General features: G+C 39.4%; 1 protein-coding gene across 1 annotated transcript; it reads left to right on the top strand.

The window, feature by feature from the left end:
• The first annotated feature begins 8,267 nt into the window (after positions 1-8,267).
• On the top strand, positions 8,268-15,197 carry LOC148878362 (inositol diphosphatase DSP4-like). The gene is made up of 5 exons (XM_088953537.1): positions 8,268-9,067; positions 9,210-9,303; positions 14,451-14,508; positions 14,611-14,654; positions 14,745-15,197. The coding sequence occupies exons 1-5, from the start codon at positions 8,826-8,828 to the stop codon at positions 14,928-14,930; spliced, it is 624 nt and encodes a 207-aa protein (XP_088809663.1). The 5' UTR covers positions 8,268-8,825; the 3' UTR covers positions 14,931-15,197.
• The last annotated feature ends 3,845 nt before the right edge of the window (positions 15,198-19,042 follow it).

Below are 19,042 nucleotides of genomic sequence, written 5' to 3'. Positions count from 1 at the left end.
CCCCCAAGTGTCTGCCACACAGGCCTTCATGAGTGTCATGGAGAAGGAGCTTGACCTCTGAGGGTCGTAAGCAGTGCAAGTAGGGGAGCATGAAGGATCTCTGATACAGTCGTCTGTCTATCATGATGTACTTGGTTGCCTGGCGCTCAACCCTTCTGGCCGCATTGCGATCTGCAAGGAGGGTTCCGTGAAGCAGGTAGCTCGTGAATGGGTCAATCCAGCTTGGATCTGCTTGTGCAATAGGAGCGACCTCTTCTGCTCCCCCCCGATAATGCTAGGCCGAGGTAGGTTCTCTATATACATCGTTCTCATGGTGTTGTTGCTTGTGCTGGCTAACCGGGACAAGGCATCAACCTCAGCATTCTCGGACCTTGGAATTTGCCTAATGAAATAGGACTGAAAGTTGTGTAGAACTAGCCTGACCTTGACTATATAAGCAGCCATGGTGGGGTCACGAGCTTCATAATCGCCGGTGACCTGGTTGACCATGAGCTAGGAATCACTACAGATGGTGAGGTGCTTAGCTTTTACTTCGTTCGCTAGAGTGAGCCTGGCTAACAGTGCTTCATACTCTCCTTCGTTATTAGATGCTACGAACTTGAACCAAAGTGCGTACTCCACCTTCACCTCGTTTGGACCGTACAGAATAATACCTGCCCCGCTTCCTTGTTGATTGGATGAGCTGTCTACGTGGAGGATCCAGGGCTTCTCGTCCCAGGTCGGCTTTGCTCTAATTGGGACTGGTGCCACACTGGTTGAAGCATCCTCTCTGTGCTCAAGCTTGATCAATTCAGGGATTGCGGTGCTGAAGGTACATTCTGCAACGAAATCGGCCAAGGCTTGGGCCTTAATTGTCGTCCGAGGCTCGTATCGGATGTCATACTCGCTGAGTTCGATGGCCCAGTTCGTCAGTCTACCAAATACCTCGGGCTTGGGCAGGATTTGCCTCAGAGGTTTGTTGGTGAGGACGACGATGGTGTGGGCTTGGAAGTATGGACGAAGCTTCTGAGCTGCTATAACTAGCGCGTATGCCAGTTTCTCAATCTCTGGGTACCTTGTTTCAGAATCCTGCAAAACTTTGCTAACATAGTAGATAGGTCATTGGACCTGATCCACTCGTGGAGAGGTACAACTTTAATACATCTCACTCCTCGGGTCGGGTCAAAATCGGGATGCTAGCTAGGTATTTTTTCTGCTCGTCAAAGGTGAGTTGGCATTCTTCGGTCCACTCAAAGTGTTTACTTTTCTTAATTGCCTTGAAAAAAGGTAGGCAGCGATCTGCCGACTTGGACATGAAGTGGCTCAAAGCGGCTATACGACCGTTCAGCCTCTGCACTTCCTTCGATTTGTGAGGTGGCCTCATATCTAGGATGACTTTTATTTTCTCAGGGTTGACTTTGATGCCACATTGGTTGACTATGTAGCCCAGGAATTTACCCGAGGTGACACCGAAGACACGCTTGTTAAGATTTAGTTTCATGTTACACTTGCACAAAATTTCAAAAACACATCGTAAATCATCTTTTTAAAAATTTGAAAACTGGGTCTTAATGACCATATCATCTACATAGCATTCAACCTTATTGCCGATTAACGACTCAAAGATTTTGTTTACAAGTCTTTGGAAGGTCGCCCCGACATTTTTTAGCCCAAAGGGCATGACCTTATAACAATATAGCCCCAGCTCGGTTATGAATGCCGTTTTTTCTTCGTCGGAAGGGTCCATCTTGATCTGGTTGTATCCTGAGTATGCATCCAGGAAACTCAGCAACTCGTGCCCTGAGGTCGCATCCACTAAACGGTCGATCTTAGGGAGTGGGGAACAATCCTTCGGGCAAGATTGATTCAGGTCGGTATAATCGACGCACATGCGCCATTTACCATTGGCCTTTTTTACCAGAATTGGGTTAGCCACCCAGCTCGAGTAATGGACCTCCCTGATGAAATCGGCTGCAAGGAGCTTCTCGACCTCCTCGTCGACTATCCTCCAACGCTCCGGGGCGAGGTTGCATTTTTTTTTGTATAACTGCCCTGAATAAAGGATTAATGTTCAACTTGTGAGTTATAATTCTTAGATCTATTTCGAGCATCTCTGTCGCGGACCATGCAAATACATCTACATTTTTAATTAAAAAACTTACCAGCTGAGAATGGAGTGGTTTCTTGATCGATACGTCGATCTAGAGAGTTTTGGCTGGATCTTCTTTTGAGACCAAGATGTGGTCCGTCTCTTTGGTTGGCGTAGCTCGCTCCTTGGGATACTCCACAGGTCGCTCGAGCTCAATATCAGCCACTAGCTTGGCTTTCCCCTTGAGAGTGGCGACGTAGCATTTGCGAGACTCGAGTTGGTCGCCTCGCACTACCCCTACTCCATAGTCCGTAGGGAACTTCATGGCCAGGTAGTTGGTGGATACCACCGTGCGAAGTGCGTGGGTAATGGGCCGACCTAATATGGCATTGTACGGGGAGGGAGTCACGACCAACATGAATGTATGCTTGAACCTTGCAATGTTGGGCCATGTGCCGACCTCTACGGGTACTGAGACTCGCCCTAGCGGTTTGACCTCTTCACCGCCGAAGCCCACCAAGGGTGTATCTGTTGCCTTGAGGTCGCCTTTTTGGAGCTAGAGCTTATCGAAGGCGTTCTTGAATAAGATATCAGCTGAATTGCCCGAATCTGCCAGGACGTGCTTTACCTCGAAGTCATTCAGTCTCATTTTTATTACCAGGGCATCGTCATGGGGATACTGAACCCCGCGTACATCATCCTCTATAAAAATTATAGGGTCTTCTAGCCTAGGTCGCTTCGGTGGATTCTGCTCCTCATGTTCCAGTTCACAAACTGAGGTTTTCCCTGCTACTGAGTGCAGCTCGCGACAATGGACCCGCAAGTAATCATATTGATTACTCCACGGATTGGTCTCTCTTCTGGCAACTGTCTTTGCGGCTGCTCACTCTGCCTGCTACTGGACTCGGGAGCATTTATTCTTTGCTCCCCTTGCCGATCTGTTTGGTTTTTATTTTCCTTTTGTACAAAATTTTTCAAGTATCAGCGAAGGATGAGCTCTTCGATCTCGTCTTAGAGATTTCTATAGTTTTCGGTACTATGACCGTGGTCTTTGTAGAAATGACAATATACATTTTTATTTCTAGTGACGGGGTCTCCCCTCAACTGAGGTGGCCACTTCACATAGGAGGCATCCTTGATCGCCATAAGAATCTCTCATCGCTTCGCATTGAGGGGCACGTAGCTCATTCTTTAAACCGGAGGAGTTCGAGAATGCCAATCTGACTTGTTTCCTCCCCTGTTTGGGGACTTGCTTTTTCTTCGTTTGCTATGACCATTGCTCATGTTGTCATCTTCTCTTTTTCTCTTCTCCGCTGGAGTTTCATCCTTCTGGTTCATCTCCTCTTCGGTCCTGATGAATTGGTTGGTGAGCTTGAGGAATTCAGTGATATCCTTGGGCTTGTTTGCCACTACGTGCCATTTAAATTCCCTGTGGGGTAATACCCTTCTTTGCTGCCATGAGTCTTACAGCGGGATACAGGTCAGGAATTTGTAAACAGGTGTCATTGAAGCATTTGATGTAGCTTTGGATCGATTCCCCTTCTCTTTGGACTATGTTGAGGAGGCTTTCTTGTGACATCAGACACTTCTTGCTGGTGATGAAGTGAGAGGTGAACATTTGCACGAACTGCACCCAACTTCTGATCGTCCCAGGCGCGAGGTTCCTGTACTATGTGCGAGCTACTCCTTTGAATGTCGTAGAGAAGGCAGCGCACATGCAGGACTCGTCAGCACCAGCTAGATGCATCTGGGACTGGAATGAGTCTACATGATCATTTGGGTCGAACGACCCATTGTACTTATTCAGCGAAGGCACTTGGAAGTCCTTTGGCATCGTACTTATCTAGGGGAGCGGTCTTTGTGGCTTCCGAGCTTGCCTCCTCTTTACCTTTAGGTTGCTCAGGTTGACTAGGTCCAACGAGCTGGGTTGGAACTACAGTTCGACGTGCCTTAGGATGCCACCTTTGCAGCTTCTTGATTGGCTCCGCATTGGTGCTGTTGACCTCAGTGTGGTCGGGTAATGTCCTAGCACGGAGTGGTTCGGACTGCTGATGCTGGCTGCTGTGAACGGAGGGGCTTCGCCTGGAATCCACGGCCATAACCCCGAATCAGTTCCCTACTAGTGAACCTTCATGTTGCGAGGGCTGAGGTGAAGTAGCTCTGGCGGGCTGAGTGTCTCTGACCTGTTCACGTTCTGCGAAGCGGGAGGAGTAACTTGCCTTTCCCTCCTGCCGTGGGACGAGACCTGGCTCCCAAGGGGATGCTGGATCTGGGAAGTCTCTCCCCGACGAGGAGGGTGGGTGTTCTGACGACGAGACTTATTCTGCTGTGCTGCCGGATGCCGAGGTGGAACCGACTGTTGATTTTGCTGTAGTGGTGGGAACTACTGCTGGTAAATGTGGTGTAAAACCTGTTGTTAGTAGTGCTAAAATTGTTGGACCTGTTGCATTTGGGCTTGAATAGCCCGCACGCAGTTGCACCCACGACAGGAGGAAGTGGGATGTTCATTGGCATAGTTGCTTAAGGCATGGTCAGCATCGGGACCCCACCTGCGGAGATCGATATGGTGAACTGACCGATGCACATGGTCGGGATCTGAGGTTGCCCCCAAGAGACATTCATCTCATTATTTTTGCCCAGCATTGCTGGAGGATGCCATGGATTCTGGGTTTGTGATTCTTGGTGGAAAGAGGTTTCTCATAGCGTTTCCCACAGATGATGCCAATTGATGTAGCGCGATCTAGATGCTCCCTGCTGGAGGTGATATGGCTTCTAGACGGACGACAGACTGAACCTGCAAGGATATCAGAGAACCCGGGGATGCTAACTCGATGAGGTCGCTCCGATGCTTAAGTTAGTAGACTAGTAGCGAGCTGAAATTTCTTTGAAAGTAGAGAGAGCTTGAGAGTAGGAAAATCACGCATACCTTGCACCCTCGAGGGGTGGAGCCCTTATATAATGGAGTCCTCGCGGGTTTCGCGGAGTGGTTATGGGATCCTCGTCACAATGAGATCCACTTCCGCATTAATGGGGGATAACTAATAGGGTTTATTGAGTCCGCCCGAATTGGTCGGGGGAGATAACACTGGCTGTTACATGGCATGATCCCGTGAAGCCCGGGAACCGCCGAAGGGATTTTCGGGATCACCACGTAGTGGCATGCTGGTATCCCTGGACTGATGTCTTTAAGTCCCGAACTGGGTTGGATGCCGGAGTGCCTTGGCATTAGGCTTTTCTTGTTTGCGATCTGGTACCGTGTCAATCTCGCCCCGAGGTGTGTTTGTTCCAAGGTCAATTTAGCTCGGGGTGGTCGGGTACCCGAGCTTGATCTGCTGTGGACTCGTTAAGCCGAATTGTCATCTTTTGATCAGGTCGTGTCCACGTGTCTCCTTGTTACGAGGTCGGGCCAAATCACCCTTCATCACACCCCATGGTTGGACTTGACTTTTAAGCTCCTTTTGTTTTCAATGCAATTTTGTTTGCACTAGTAAAAATGCATCAGAATGCAAATTCAGATCCACATTTGTTTTGGGTTTTATTTCAGTTAGCTTGAGGTTTTATTTTTACAATGTAAATGAACAAAAAATGAATCAGAATTTTTTGCATGGCAAACAGCCAAACCCCAATAATCAACATAATTCTTATCCTATGTGTCTATCCTAAAGATATCCTTGTGGACCTCATTGGAGAGATTGGTCCTCTCAGATTACTGCTTGAAGAAAAAAAAAAAGGTAAAAACAGAAATTCATTAAACAATTTGTGGAGCGCGTTTAGAGGTTGAAGAATAACCCAATTATAGATTTTTTGATTAACTAATAACCCAATTTTAGATAGTTGATGCATATAGAAGAAGACTTAAAATTTCAGAAAAACCGACCATATCACTCTCTTTGCCAAGTGAATTTGTTAAACCAATACCTTTTCTAATGGGGAATCCTATGTAACTTTTCATCATTTTTCCTTTTAGGGTATGCTTGGAGGAATATAGCAATTCATAAAAGTGTTATGCTTTTTAATTTTGTCAATATGCCACACTCTAGGGAATGACGGAATGCCCCCTGATTACAGAAAGTAAACATCAAAAATGAAGTTTCTGAAAACGGCCCTCCACACAGAAATCCGTGTACCTGGTGCACAAACGGGCATTAAAATCAATGGCATTGTTTTCCTTTTGGGTACTGAAAGCTTCAACTTCAATAAGAAAACGATTGAAAAAAAAAAGACAATTTGGCATGAATAGGTTTATTGGGTCAAAGAAATTCTAAAAGGAAAAAAAAAAAACCCTGATATTTTGATGTGTAAAGTGAAAGTGGCTGGAGTTCGGATATTCTCCTCCCATGCATCTGGAATATCTCTGCAATTATAAATTTTTGTTCGTAGAAATGCTCTGTGAGGTACGCTTTATAAATTTTTATTCGTAGAAATGCTCTGTGAGGTACGCTTTAGGTTTGTGATTTAGAGGTCTGCCCAACTGAAAACGTGAAGTTAGAAAATCCAAATTGGTTTACCTTCTTAGGGCATAGGAATACGCATGGTGGGGGACCTCCTCTTCAACTCCCCAATTAGAGACAAGATTTTCTTGTTTTGTTGTTGTTGGGCCACTTGTTGCTTATTTTAAAGCCTAAACCATCTGTGAAGTAAGCCACCATCGGTTGGCAGAGTGGGTTTGGGTTCGGAAGTTTTCAATTCTGTAAAGCCTAACTGCGTCTAACACTAGAGTTAAAATAAATAGAATTGCTGCTATTTTATAAGTCTTTTTAGAAAGATCTTCTGATCATTTAAATGGCTAAAAGATGTAATGAATTTTTAGGGTCTTGTCTTAAAAACTTTAAATGGTTTAAGTTTGATAAGTATCCTAAAAGCTGGAGTTTTTTAAGGACAAAAGTCTGTTTGGCTTCCTGTCTTTTAGGCTGTGTTTGGTAAATTTATGTATACTAGTACAAATGCATTGGAGTGCAAATGTAAAAATTACAAATAAGCTAAAATTTTTGTTTAATTTTGTTTTAAATTTTACTTTATTCTAATTCATATATTAATTTAATTCATTTGCACTGCAACCAAACAAAATAAGCTAAAATTTGAAACAAAAATAGGTCAAAATTTACACTCAAATCATATGCACTGCCATGCCATGATTTTGTATCTGTACAAATTTATTTACATTACAACTAAACACAGCCTTATTATGAAATGGAAAAAGACGAAATTTGAAATTCCAAGTTTTTAGAAAAGACCATAAACACTTGCCAAACGCCACCAGGTTCCTTTTCTTGCCCTTCTGGTAGAGATTTGGTTGATTCTCAGTTTCCCACGAGTCGAGTCGTCAACCATCCCGACTGTAAGCAAAGATAAGGCTGGATTTGGTTTTTTCAAAGTGGACTGGAGATATATGTTTGGTAAAATTTGTGCCAAATCAATCAATTAATAAATAAATGAATACAACTACAAAACCTCCTTCCATATAAAATACACACAGAGCACACGGGAGAGAATCCTATGAGATGCAAAAACCCTTTTGCCTTTTCCCCCTCTGGCTTCATGGCATGAGGCATGATGACTACACGACGAGCGTAGCACGTGGCGCACGGTCGTGGCGATAAAAGTTTTAAAATGACGCTTCCCGCATATTCCCCGAATGTACTCCTCCCTTCCTCCATTCCCATCCCCCTACTATTACTCTATTGTGCCTTGTCGCCTCATCTTATTCTTACCCCACCTTTTTTTTTTATTTTGAAAATTATTAAAACAAAAAAGAAAAAAGAAATCTCCATTCTCCACTCCACCTGACCTTAGCCCTTGCCACCCACCAACACCCAACGCCAGCGCCTCTACCTCCTCCACAGGGTTTCTTCTGGTTATAACCCTTTTCTTTTCTAATCGTGTGTTATAGTGTGGTACTGCTCCATGTCCACCTCTCCCCTTCTTGATTGGACCTCTTCTTTTTTTTTAATTATTTTTCCTAGTCCTAAGTCCTACTAGATTAGGAAATAATGAACATCATCATCTTCATCCTCCACTCCAGGCTCCAGCACTTCTCATTCCACGTATGCGCTTCCGTCTAATCACATGAAGAAGCCACATACTTACGTTACGTCAACCCATGATTCGTAACTTCAATCCTCTTTCTCTCTCTCTCTCTCTCTCCCTCCGTCGAGTCTCTATCGCTTATTTAATCCCTTACACCAACCGGCCCAATCGTGATGTGGCACTGCCATGTAGGACCCAGCTTAAGACACGTGGGCTTTCGGCCACACGTTAGGAGTAGTACGTTACCTGGTTAGATTCATCAACAGATAACCTGGGCCTTGGGCCTAGTCACCTAGGCCTATCACGTGTCTTCTGTTTAAGTGGTGGTTTTAGGAACTTCTAGTTATTCTACAACCATTTCTTTCTCTTACAACCAAACTAACACGAGAAGTATCGCTTCGTTGGTTTCGTTTTCACTTGAAAAATGAAACATCTCTCTCTCTCCCGCGTCGCCGTCATAAAAGACTTTAACCACTAAAGCGCATTTTAACAACGAGCGCCGGCTGACTCTGATTGCAAAATTGCAATGGCTTCTTCTCCATACACCAAACCTTTTTAAAGTAGTATAAAAGGGAGGGCAAAGGGAGATCCTTTCAGATTCCCGGTATCGCTCTTTTCTGCGATTTTGCTTACTTTTGCATCGTCAGACTCTCTCTCTCTCTCTCTCTCTTATCTTTCTCTGTTCTCTCTGTCTCTGTCTCTGTGTCTCTCTCTCATTGGCGCCAAAGTTATGAAAGTGGAGATGGTCGGGAAAGAGATGCATGAGGCGATTGAAGAGGAGGAGGAGCAGGAGTTTACGCCGGATATTAAAAAGCAGTTTCCCGCGCCCGTGGATAATGCTGACATAGATGGAGAGGAGCTTTTCGTTCCGCCTCTCAACTTTGCCATGGTCGACAATGGTGTCTTCAGGTCTGGTTTCCCAGACACACCCAACTTTTCCTTCTTACAGACCCTCGGTCTTCGTTCCATCGTGTAAGCCACTTCTTGTTCTTCATTTTGCCTTCTTCTTCAGTTGTTATTGTTGTTATCGCCTTTTTTTTCTCTTCTTGGATTCCTGTTGCGCTTCGTGTCATGTTTCGTGGATTTAGGGTTTTAATTTGCTCAATCGGTGTAGATATCTCTGTCCGGAACCTTATCCCGAGCATAACACCGAGTTTCTTAAGTCGAATGGGATTCGTCTTTTTCAATTTGGGATTGAAGGATGCAAGGTACGGCTTTTCCCTCCCTTCTTACTATTTGTTTGATCGCTGTTTTCCAAGATTGCAGACAACTAGCTTAGATTAAGGTTTTTAGTATTTTACAGGAATTTGTCTTCAGCACTTGCTCAGTTAAGCTCGGATATCCTTCTTTATTATGCTGATTTTCTCCTATTTTTCTCTTTCCCGTATCTATGCTAAATAACAAACACAGCATGCATGCCTACTGAACTTGAGAACTGGACATTAGCTGTTGACAGAGATAGTGAGCATACTGTCCAGAATACGGAGATCCAAGTTAATTGTGCCATCTAGTCGTGGCATGCAGAGTACGGAAGACAGGCGTAATTGAATCATTTGACTACAACTGGTTCAGCCATAATAAGTAGCTGACGATGATAAACAATATATAACATTAATGCATTCCAGATGTTAATTCTCTAATATGATATAATGCGTTCTGGAAGTCCATCTTTCTTCTTTCCATGGTTACCTGAGTGTACGGAGTAATTTTTGTCACCCTTATATTTCTGACATCTAGATTCTTTAATTCTACAGATTTGCACAGATTGTTACACAGAGAAATCCATAAGTGAGAAATTTGGATGTCCAGCAACGAGATTACAGAGAGCTTTGTTTATTGTTTTTCTTTTCTCTAAATCAAGCATTGGAGATCGGGATTGGAAAGAGATTTTTATTTTTTGGTAAAAACGAAATCAGAGATTGGAAAGAGATGAGGGAGGGTCTTCTTATAATATGGAGATTGCCCTTTTACCTACTCCACTCCGTCCTCTTCGAGAGAAAAATCTGTAGGAGTTTGAGAGCAATATCACGAAATGGCTGGCTGTTTCCTTTTTCAAGGAAATGAAAATCTGTTAGCTTCACGCCTACTTTCAATTCTCGTTCTTTTAGCCTCCACTTACCTTCTACAAGGTCATAAATTTCAAAAGTCAAATACCCTTTTTTTATTGATAAGTCAAGCCTTACCATTTAAATTTGAATGACTAATCAAAATTACCAACAAAACATACATCTTTTTCTATGCTGTAATATATGATAGGATCATGCGGTCAATGCTCCCTTGCCCTAAGGTTGTGGCAACTCCTTTTTTTGGCTGGAGTAAGAGCTTCAAGCATGTTCAAGTCTGCTCAATCACCTCTTTATGGGTTGATTCAAGTGCCTTTTGGTGGTATCAAGTACGGCTGACCATGGGAAAACAAGTTATGAACGGGGAATATCCAATCCATTCCTCTGAAACTAATTGAGAAATCTGTTCTTTTACCTTTTTGGTAAAGATGAAAGATGAATCTTTTTTTCTAGCTTCATTTTACAGATATGATGGAGTAGAGTTAACCTCTGCAACTATGGTCGCTTTGACTTTTCAAAGCATTTTTTTTCCCAATCATCATCACCAATACCATCAATTCATCATCATCTAAGCCTTGTCCTAACCATATGGGGTCGGCTACATGAATCTTGTTTCCCATTCCATTCTGTTCAGTGCCATATCCATTGTGAAATTATGGGTGCTTAAATCATTTCAATATAAGTGTTATATGCTGATTTTTTGTTATACAAATTTAAGTTTGTTATTTGCATCAGTTTCTAATTTCTTTTTTAAGTCATGATATAAACTTGAGGACTATTACCCAATGTTTGTCCTTGCTATCAGTGGTATTGGAAAGGGTGGACTGGGTACAGACGTAACCTCTGGAATATGACTTCACAGAGATATTCATAACATTTTCCCCTTGATTTAAACTAGTTGATATGTAGACTCCTTTAACATGTTCTTTTCTTTTTACTGATATCAATGAAACTAGTTCATTGAAAATTTAAAACCCTAGGTTACTTTGTTCAAGTCCTTCAGTTAAGGAGTTAAAGCTAGGGTGTAATCGAGTGTTTTCTAATCATTCGAGTGTAATTGAGTTTTAAGCATCTGAGGCTTGGAAAAATATGTGCAAATATTGCACAATTTTTTGAATATATTTATTCTGTCTAAGGTTTCTAAAGATGTGGTGGAGCCATGGAGTCATGGCCCTATTTCCAATTTCTTGGAGAAGCTTATCATGCTATAAGTTGGATTGTTACTTGATCTGTCTTTGTGAATTTACTAGGGACATTTTTGTAGACGATGAATCCCCTAACCCTCGCTAAGAATTAAAAAAGAAAAAAGAAACAGAAGTAAAAACTCTCTCTAACAGGCACACATGAAACTAAGAAATTATATTATAAATCTATTATTACCTTTTCTACTAAGTGATGTTCATAATTTTCCATTCAATGGAACTTATGTTGTACTTGGTATAAATCAAGTTTTGTACTTTAATTACAATTCTCGAAGATGTCACTTGAAACTGCTAAAAGGCCCCTTACACTGTAAATATGGAATAAAATGAGTTTCCTACATAGGTGATTATCCCAACTTCCAAGGATCTATTTTGTACTCAATTCTTGAGTTAAAGAATAAATTTTTGACCATTAGCAACTGCAATGAACAATACACAGCATAAACTAAGTACAAGAGCACAGATAGAGCAAAAATGAAGAAATATTGGGCCAATTGCTACAACCTCACCTAGATTTCCCTCACTAATGAGTCCTCTCTACTCTTGCAAGTTAATTAGCAAGAATGTTAACTGCTCAAAGGATCCCCCAGAATAAGATATTCAACCTAAATGCTAATGCTTTGGCCTCTCTAACAAGGAATTTGAAGGGCCAATTGCCTCGTGCTTGTTCTGATATCTACCCAATTATAACCTGGCAATCATCTTCTAGATCAACCAACTCCATCCTGAAAGTAAATCAACTTTAGGCCTTTTAAAAGAGTAAGAAGCTTGCCGATGGTGAGGTCCCATCTTTAATTGGACTGAAGAAGCTTAAAATGGTATTGATGGTGTTCTCTCTAGGTGCACTAGTCAAACTGAATGAAGCAGGATTTCCTAAGGTACAATAATCAAAGTTCAATTTAATCTTTCTGTTATTCAGAGCTTAAGTTAAAGAATATCCATCTCAGACAAATATATTGTTGTCTCTCTTCTGTCAGCTGCATCTACTTGAATCCCATGGATGCTATCATCTTTTTTCTTTGGCAATGATAAAGTATTCAGCACGATATTACAACTTTGTTGTGATCCCCAGGGCTGATGCTCCCCAAACCTATGGACACTATAATTGCCACCTTGGTTACTTTCTTTTCTATCTTCTTTAGAATCTCTTTTAGTATGGCTGAAGGACCTTATAACAAAATAATTTTACTATGGTTGAGCTATTACTGAACCTTCTTTGCTCTAGGCGTCCTTTGTCTTCTTCAATTGAGGCCAGAACTCCTTATGGGATATCCAATAGTTGCAGAGGAGCATAGACTTACTATATGTGGTATTGATCAGCTGTTGTGTGTCAGTGTGTGTGCATGTCTGATTGTCACCTTTTAGATGAGTATCATTATCCTGTAGATGGATTTTTTATGAGAATTATAAACATCTAAGAAAGGAAGCTGCTTAGCAAGGGGTTTGTGTGCACCATCTCCCATGTTGGTTTCTTCTTCCTTTTGTTATCAATAAATTCTAAAAGCATCCATCTTTTCTTATAGAAAGGGTATAAAATTAAAAGAAACTACTATTTTTCCATAGTAATCAAAACCAGACGGGAGGTTGACTTGGGTGGATGGCCGGGTCTTGGAACATTGGTTCAACTAGGGGGTTAATCTTGGTTATCCAGGACCTATCCAGCCCAACCTCTAATATGCATCATATAGGTATATGTGTAAATACACATCTTTATATATGTCCTCATATTGTATGCGTGTATTTTATTGTGCATGTGACTAGGGGATATTGTTGAACTGAGCTTAGCCTTGTTGACAATGATTAGGTGAACATCAAAAGTACAAGTCCCTTGTTTTCCTGTTTACATTGATTTTTTTAGTGGCTCATCCACTGGTCTGACCATGATGTTGACAGAATATAGGTGGTTAATATTTGTGGATAGCTTAGTATGAGGGCAAAGGGAAATGGAAGCAAGGACTAATTGTAATGGTGAGCAAATCATTTTAAAAATAAATAAATAAGGAAAAAACATGAACATTTACATCGTTTTGCTTTAATTTCTTTGGACTTTGGAACTTCGATTATTTCCTCTTCACTATTCCATGGTAAATGGAACCTAATTATCTGTTCTATTTTTGTTCTCTTTTATGGTTGAAAATCCTAAATTAAATTCTAGAATAGAAATCATATTATTTGGTTACCTTTCTGACTTGACATAAAATGTGTATGAATGTGTGCAAAACCTCGTTAACCCATGTGACCAAGGTGTATGTATGTATGTATGCAAAAATAAAAATAGGCACCCAAGATATGATGTTCTTGTTTAAATGAGAGGGTCTGTCCCTTTGAAGCTCCGGACGAACACCCTTCACTTGCTTGTGATCCTGTGAAGATTAGACACTTGGATTCGTGAGCAAGATAATTTTCTACTGATCATGTTGCCCTGCAGATGTAGATTTGAGTTAATTATTCCAAATAAGATGATTTCAGCACTTGGATATCCCTCCCAGAGTCAATGTCTGACTTGGACCGGACTGAATGGTTTGGTAACTTGGTGACCCAGAGACCTTTCTAGGTACTGGTTAATCAACAGTTTTCATGGGCAGAGTGAACCAGCCAGTTAACTGATAAAACTGTGACCTAGTGGTCATTCTGTTTCGACCCAATGCACACTCACACTAGGATGCTCTAAAAAATGAGCAGTTGCCTGAATTCAATGAAATGAGGTCATATGTTAATATTGCATGAAAGACATTATTTTAGAGGAGTTCCCATTTGCAAATCAACAAGGAGTTCATTAGGTCAAAAACACGGAATATTCTTTTGGAGGAACCGAGAAAGTTGATGATCAAGGAACCCATAACTGGGAATTTAAAAATAATGAGTCAATGTTTTGGGGGTTTCTGATCATGCTAAACTTGTGAGCACAGGGTATTACTGCTTAATATGTCTGGCTGTGGTGATTATTTAGATGCAGTATAACGAAGCGTCAGTGGAAAAAGTAGTCATATATAATAAGATGTATTTGATTATATGTTCTAGGGAGCAGTTTTCGCATTTGGGTGGTAAGGTATATCTTGTCGTATTGATGATTGAGAATGTTCAATGCAGGAGCCTTGGGTAAACATTCCAGAGGATATGATTCGTGAAGCACTCAAAGTAGTCGTTGGTACTGAAAATATTTAAATCCTAGGTTTATTATTATGACCATGATCATCCGAGAGGTTGGTTTCCTGCTTTGCTTATACCCAGTCTACTGTCTGCCATGCAGATGTTAGGAACCACCCGCTTTTAATTCATTGTAATAGAGGGAAGGTATGTGCACCGATATACCTCAGTTTTTTGAATAAGGAGTTTTGAAATCTTCTAACTGTTTTCTGAGTGTATTTTATGGTTTATCCACAGCACCGGACTGGTTGTCTGGTGGGGTGCTTGAGGAAATTGCAGAGGTGGTGTTTATCTTCAGTGTTTGATGAGTACCAACGTTTTGCTGCTGCCAAAGCCAGGGTTTCAGATATAAGGTTTATGGAGTTGTTTGATATTTCCAGCTTGAAACACTTGCCAACTTCATTTTCATTTTCAAAGAGGTAATGAACTCGTTTATCAAGAAGGGACTTCCTTCCGTATGTAGGGAGAGAATTCAAGGTTCCTGTACCAAGGAAGGAATGATGAAGAAGAGACCGAAGAGGCCCAAGGTGTGTTTTAGTGGTCTTTTTGGCAAAGAAGAATAAACATCAGTCCCTTATTCCTCCTCTGTTAATAAGAGGTGAGTATTGTAGCATTAGCATATATGTATCACCATTTTCCCTCCCTATGTTTCCAATTTCCAAGCGTTTCGTCTTCGCTTTTCTTTTTCTATTTCTATCTTACACAATCCGTATGGGCAGACTGGCTTTTCATCTTGTGGTTTTTCATTTATTTCTTCGTACTACAGTTTTGAGATGGTGTCAAAAATTAAAATCATAAAATAAACGCGTATACCGCCCCGAATCTCCTACATTTCACGCCTAATGATAATTGCATATTAGTCTATGTTTGATTTGAATCTCATTATCTCATTACTAAATTTAATTAAAAACAATCAAATGTCAAAGACATTATATTATATATAATAAATAAAATTAACTAGAAATGACTTTGGTACCATATATTAAATTCTGTGACAGGATCTAACTAATATTCTATGCACACCTCGAAAGCACGATCATCCATCTTTACATTGACAACATCCTCTCATGATCTTACATTTATGAGAGATATTCTTCATCTGTGATTGGATGCCGTGTACAGAGTTTTTATTATCCATGGCAGGTTGTGTAAAATTATATGAACAAAAATAAAAAATTGGTTTAATAGGTAAAGTATGATTTAGTGGGCGTTTATTATTGTCATGTTTTTGAGTCAGAAAAGTCATGACATTAGAAATCAGTTCCAGCAAGAAAGACTAATAGTTTGTTGTGGCGTAAAAAAAAACGATTAATACCGGCTAATTTTTTTTCTTTGTTTTTTTTTGTTTTTTGGCATTGTATTGGCTAATGTTTGTTGTAGCACCCTGCACCCCATGTGAGATTGGATCTGGTAGTAATAAACAATGCTAAGCACATCAATGTTTTGTAATTTGTACCACTTGTCTAGGGGTGTATTTTGTTTTGAGCAGGCTCGGTTTAGGCTTTTGCCAAATTTTGAATGAGCCCAACCCAAATGCCCGAGCTCGAAGCAGTGCATATGAATTAGAAAAGAGGATGCTCCCTTCTGTTCATCAAGAAAAAAATGAAAAAAAAAAAAAACAACGAAAAAAAAAGTATGCACAGCACAGAAAATAGTGATGTACGTAACATTGTTTTGTTACTAGAAGATAGATCTAAAGTAGTCATTTCCTTATATTGTTCTCACAATGGATGATGCCTCTTAGAAACCCCTTTGTTGGACATTTGCATAGGAATAGCAATGGGACGGGTTCAGGGTGGGGATCATATTCCCCTTTCCCAACTTTAACTTTGAAACAAATCTCCATCCCTAACGATGATCCATATTGGTTCTCCATCTCTGATCCCCAACATCGTCAAGTTTTGTACTAGGGATTCGAATCTTCAAAATTTTTAAATTAGATTTTTTTTTTTAAATAGGTTTACTTAAAATAAGGGAAACTTTTTAAAATATAAAAATATTTTAAATGTATTTTTATATAAATAATATAAATCTATATTACTTATAAAAGTGCGAATGAGTATGATTTTTTGAAAGTTTCATTGACAAATATCTTGAGTTCTTTAAAGGGAAATTGTCTTCTGATGAAAAAAATTTTAACTGAAACAGCTTAGATTAATTGTAGTTATTATCATTGCAAAAGTCACATAAACACGCCACCTCATTATCCCATTAAAGTCCATCCAACAAAAAAGATGAAAATGTCCCACAACCCAAAACATGAAATTACCTTAAATGGATAGAAACTCTCGTGTCTCCTCACCTCATTTTGTTGTGACTAGACTGGACATTTCAGATAAAATATTTAGTTCTTTTTAAGACAACTTCTTACCCCTACAATATAGCTGGCTTTGATGTATATCTCCCAACTGATAAGGATCCATGGGTCATTGTTAAATTCATTTTTTTTCAACTAAATTTAAGTTCTTTGCTAATATAACAAAATAGGAAATATCATATAATCAGATCCTCTCAGAAGCGACCTCACGAAACCTTTTTAAATCTATTACCTATTTTCCTCCATTGTAGTTAGCATCACAAAGAGATGCTCAAGTAGTGCAATATTAAAGCAAAGGTCAATTATTTCAACAACAACACATAAAGAAGCAAATAGTGTTGATTAAGCATTGTTTGTGATATATTTGAGTTGAAAGATTGATGGATAAAGAAAAGTAATCGCTGAAAATAACAATAAAATGGTATTGTTAGGTTTCAAATTCTTTGCCAAGGCCAACTGACTTGCATTTTGATAATAACAAAATGGGTTGCCTTGAATTTTAATTATTTGGTAATTAGTAGACAAGGTTAACTCTTTTTAGTTAAGTAATTTTTAGGCATTCTCAAACTAGCTATGGCTTTAATTTTTTATTTTTTATAAAGGCTAATAGCTTGATGAATCTATTTTGTAAGGTTAGTTAAACCTCCATAATTCCTTTAATTCTATCGTCTTTATTCTCAAAAACAAAATCGTTCTTCTATCTAGGTACCGGGTAACCAATTTGACCATCAAAATCAAATGGGTCAACCCATGATGTTGTAGTTAAATAAAACATGTTTAAAATATAAATAAATAAACATGGGCATATTTCTAATATTATATATTCACCACAGCAAACAAATACAAAAACATACAAATTATAGAAAATGTGGGCACATATATAATATTTTAAATTAACCATATTAAAGAAAAGTAAATATAAGTAAGAAGAACTATTTTTATTGTTGGTAAAAAATGAAATACAAAAATTAATAATGACCAAAAAATGAAATTGTTTTCCTATTTTGTAGTGGACCAATAGTTCAACCTTTTTGGGCCAAATGCATCAACATTGATGTCATAATGAAACAATAGAATTAAAACAGATAAAAATATAGAAATTAGAAAAAAAAAGTTATAAAAAAATATTTGGGCACAGCTGTGTACTCATCCATTCCAAAAAAAAAAATAAGTGTGATAAATAAGAATTAATTTTATATAAAAAGATATAAAAAATAAATTATTATTATTATTATCATCATTATCATCATCATCATCTAAAATAATCATATGCAAGGCACATATACATTTAATAGTAATATTATGTGTGTACCTGTGCAATTGGGGTTAGGTGGGGTAGGGAATTCACTCCCCATTCCTGTTCCCGTCCCCACCAAGGCAATCTCCATCCCTATCCCCATTGGGTCAAGAAAACTAGGTACCCAATGGGGACGGAGAAATTGTCATCCCTACACTTGCATAACTACCTTATGTCAAGTTAAGTTATTAACCATAAAGAGGTTGGTCCCGATTGGATACCTAGTGTCATCCCTACCCTTATGTAGTTTATCTTATGTCAAGTTAAGTTAATAACTACCTTATGTCAAGTTAAGTTAATAACTTGACCCAAGGTGTCAGCCCTACCCTTCAATCAGTCTATCTTATTAATGTTTTTATAACAAAAAATACTTTTTGATTTATTTCTCTCCCTTTTTTGTTTACGTAAGTTAACTCATCTCACAACCCATCAACAATTACATTTTGGGATGCCAACGGGTTGGTTTTTTTATGGGTTTGCTACACCCTAACTCAACCCTCTAATATTTCCACCCTAGCCCTTGCAACTTTCAATTGTACTTTTTATAAACATTTTGAAAAAAAATAAAAACCCCTAAGAATCATGACCCATTGAGGGTATATCAGCCAAATCCAAACTCAACTCAAATTAAAGAATCAAAATTATAACCCAGGGTTGGGTCAAAGACGGATTTACCGTTTAATCCGTTGACTTCGCCAAGAGATCAATTTGAAAATATAATTATTGAAATATAATTTTTTATTGAATTAAAATGAGATTATTTTAATAATTTTATATGTAAAATAATTTATGAAAAGATAGAATGGATATTTAAAAAAAACTCATGCTTCAATTTAGTGTTTTCGATAATAGAAGAGAAGTTTTTGTTGAGTTTCTCAAAAATTAAGAGAAAATATTTATTAAAATGAAATTACAGGAAAA

Source organism: Nelumbo lutea, chromosome 1 (assembly GCF_056320005.1).
Source record: "Nelumbo lutea isolate HS-2025 chromosome 1, American lotus-T2T, whole genome shotgun sequence".
NCBI lineage: Eukaryota > Viridiplantae > Streptophyta > Magnoliopsida > Proteales > Nelumbonaceae > Nelumbo > Nelumbo lutea.
The sequence above is the reverse complement of the archived record's forward strand: the minus strand, read 5'-3'. Positions and strand labels throughout refer to the sequence as shown.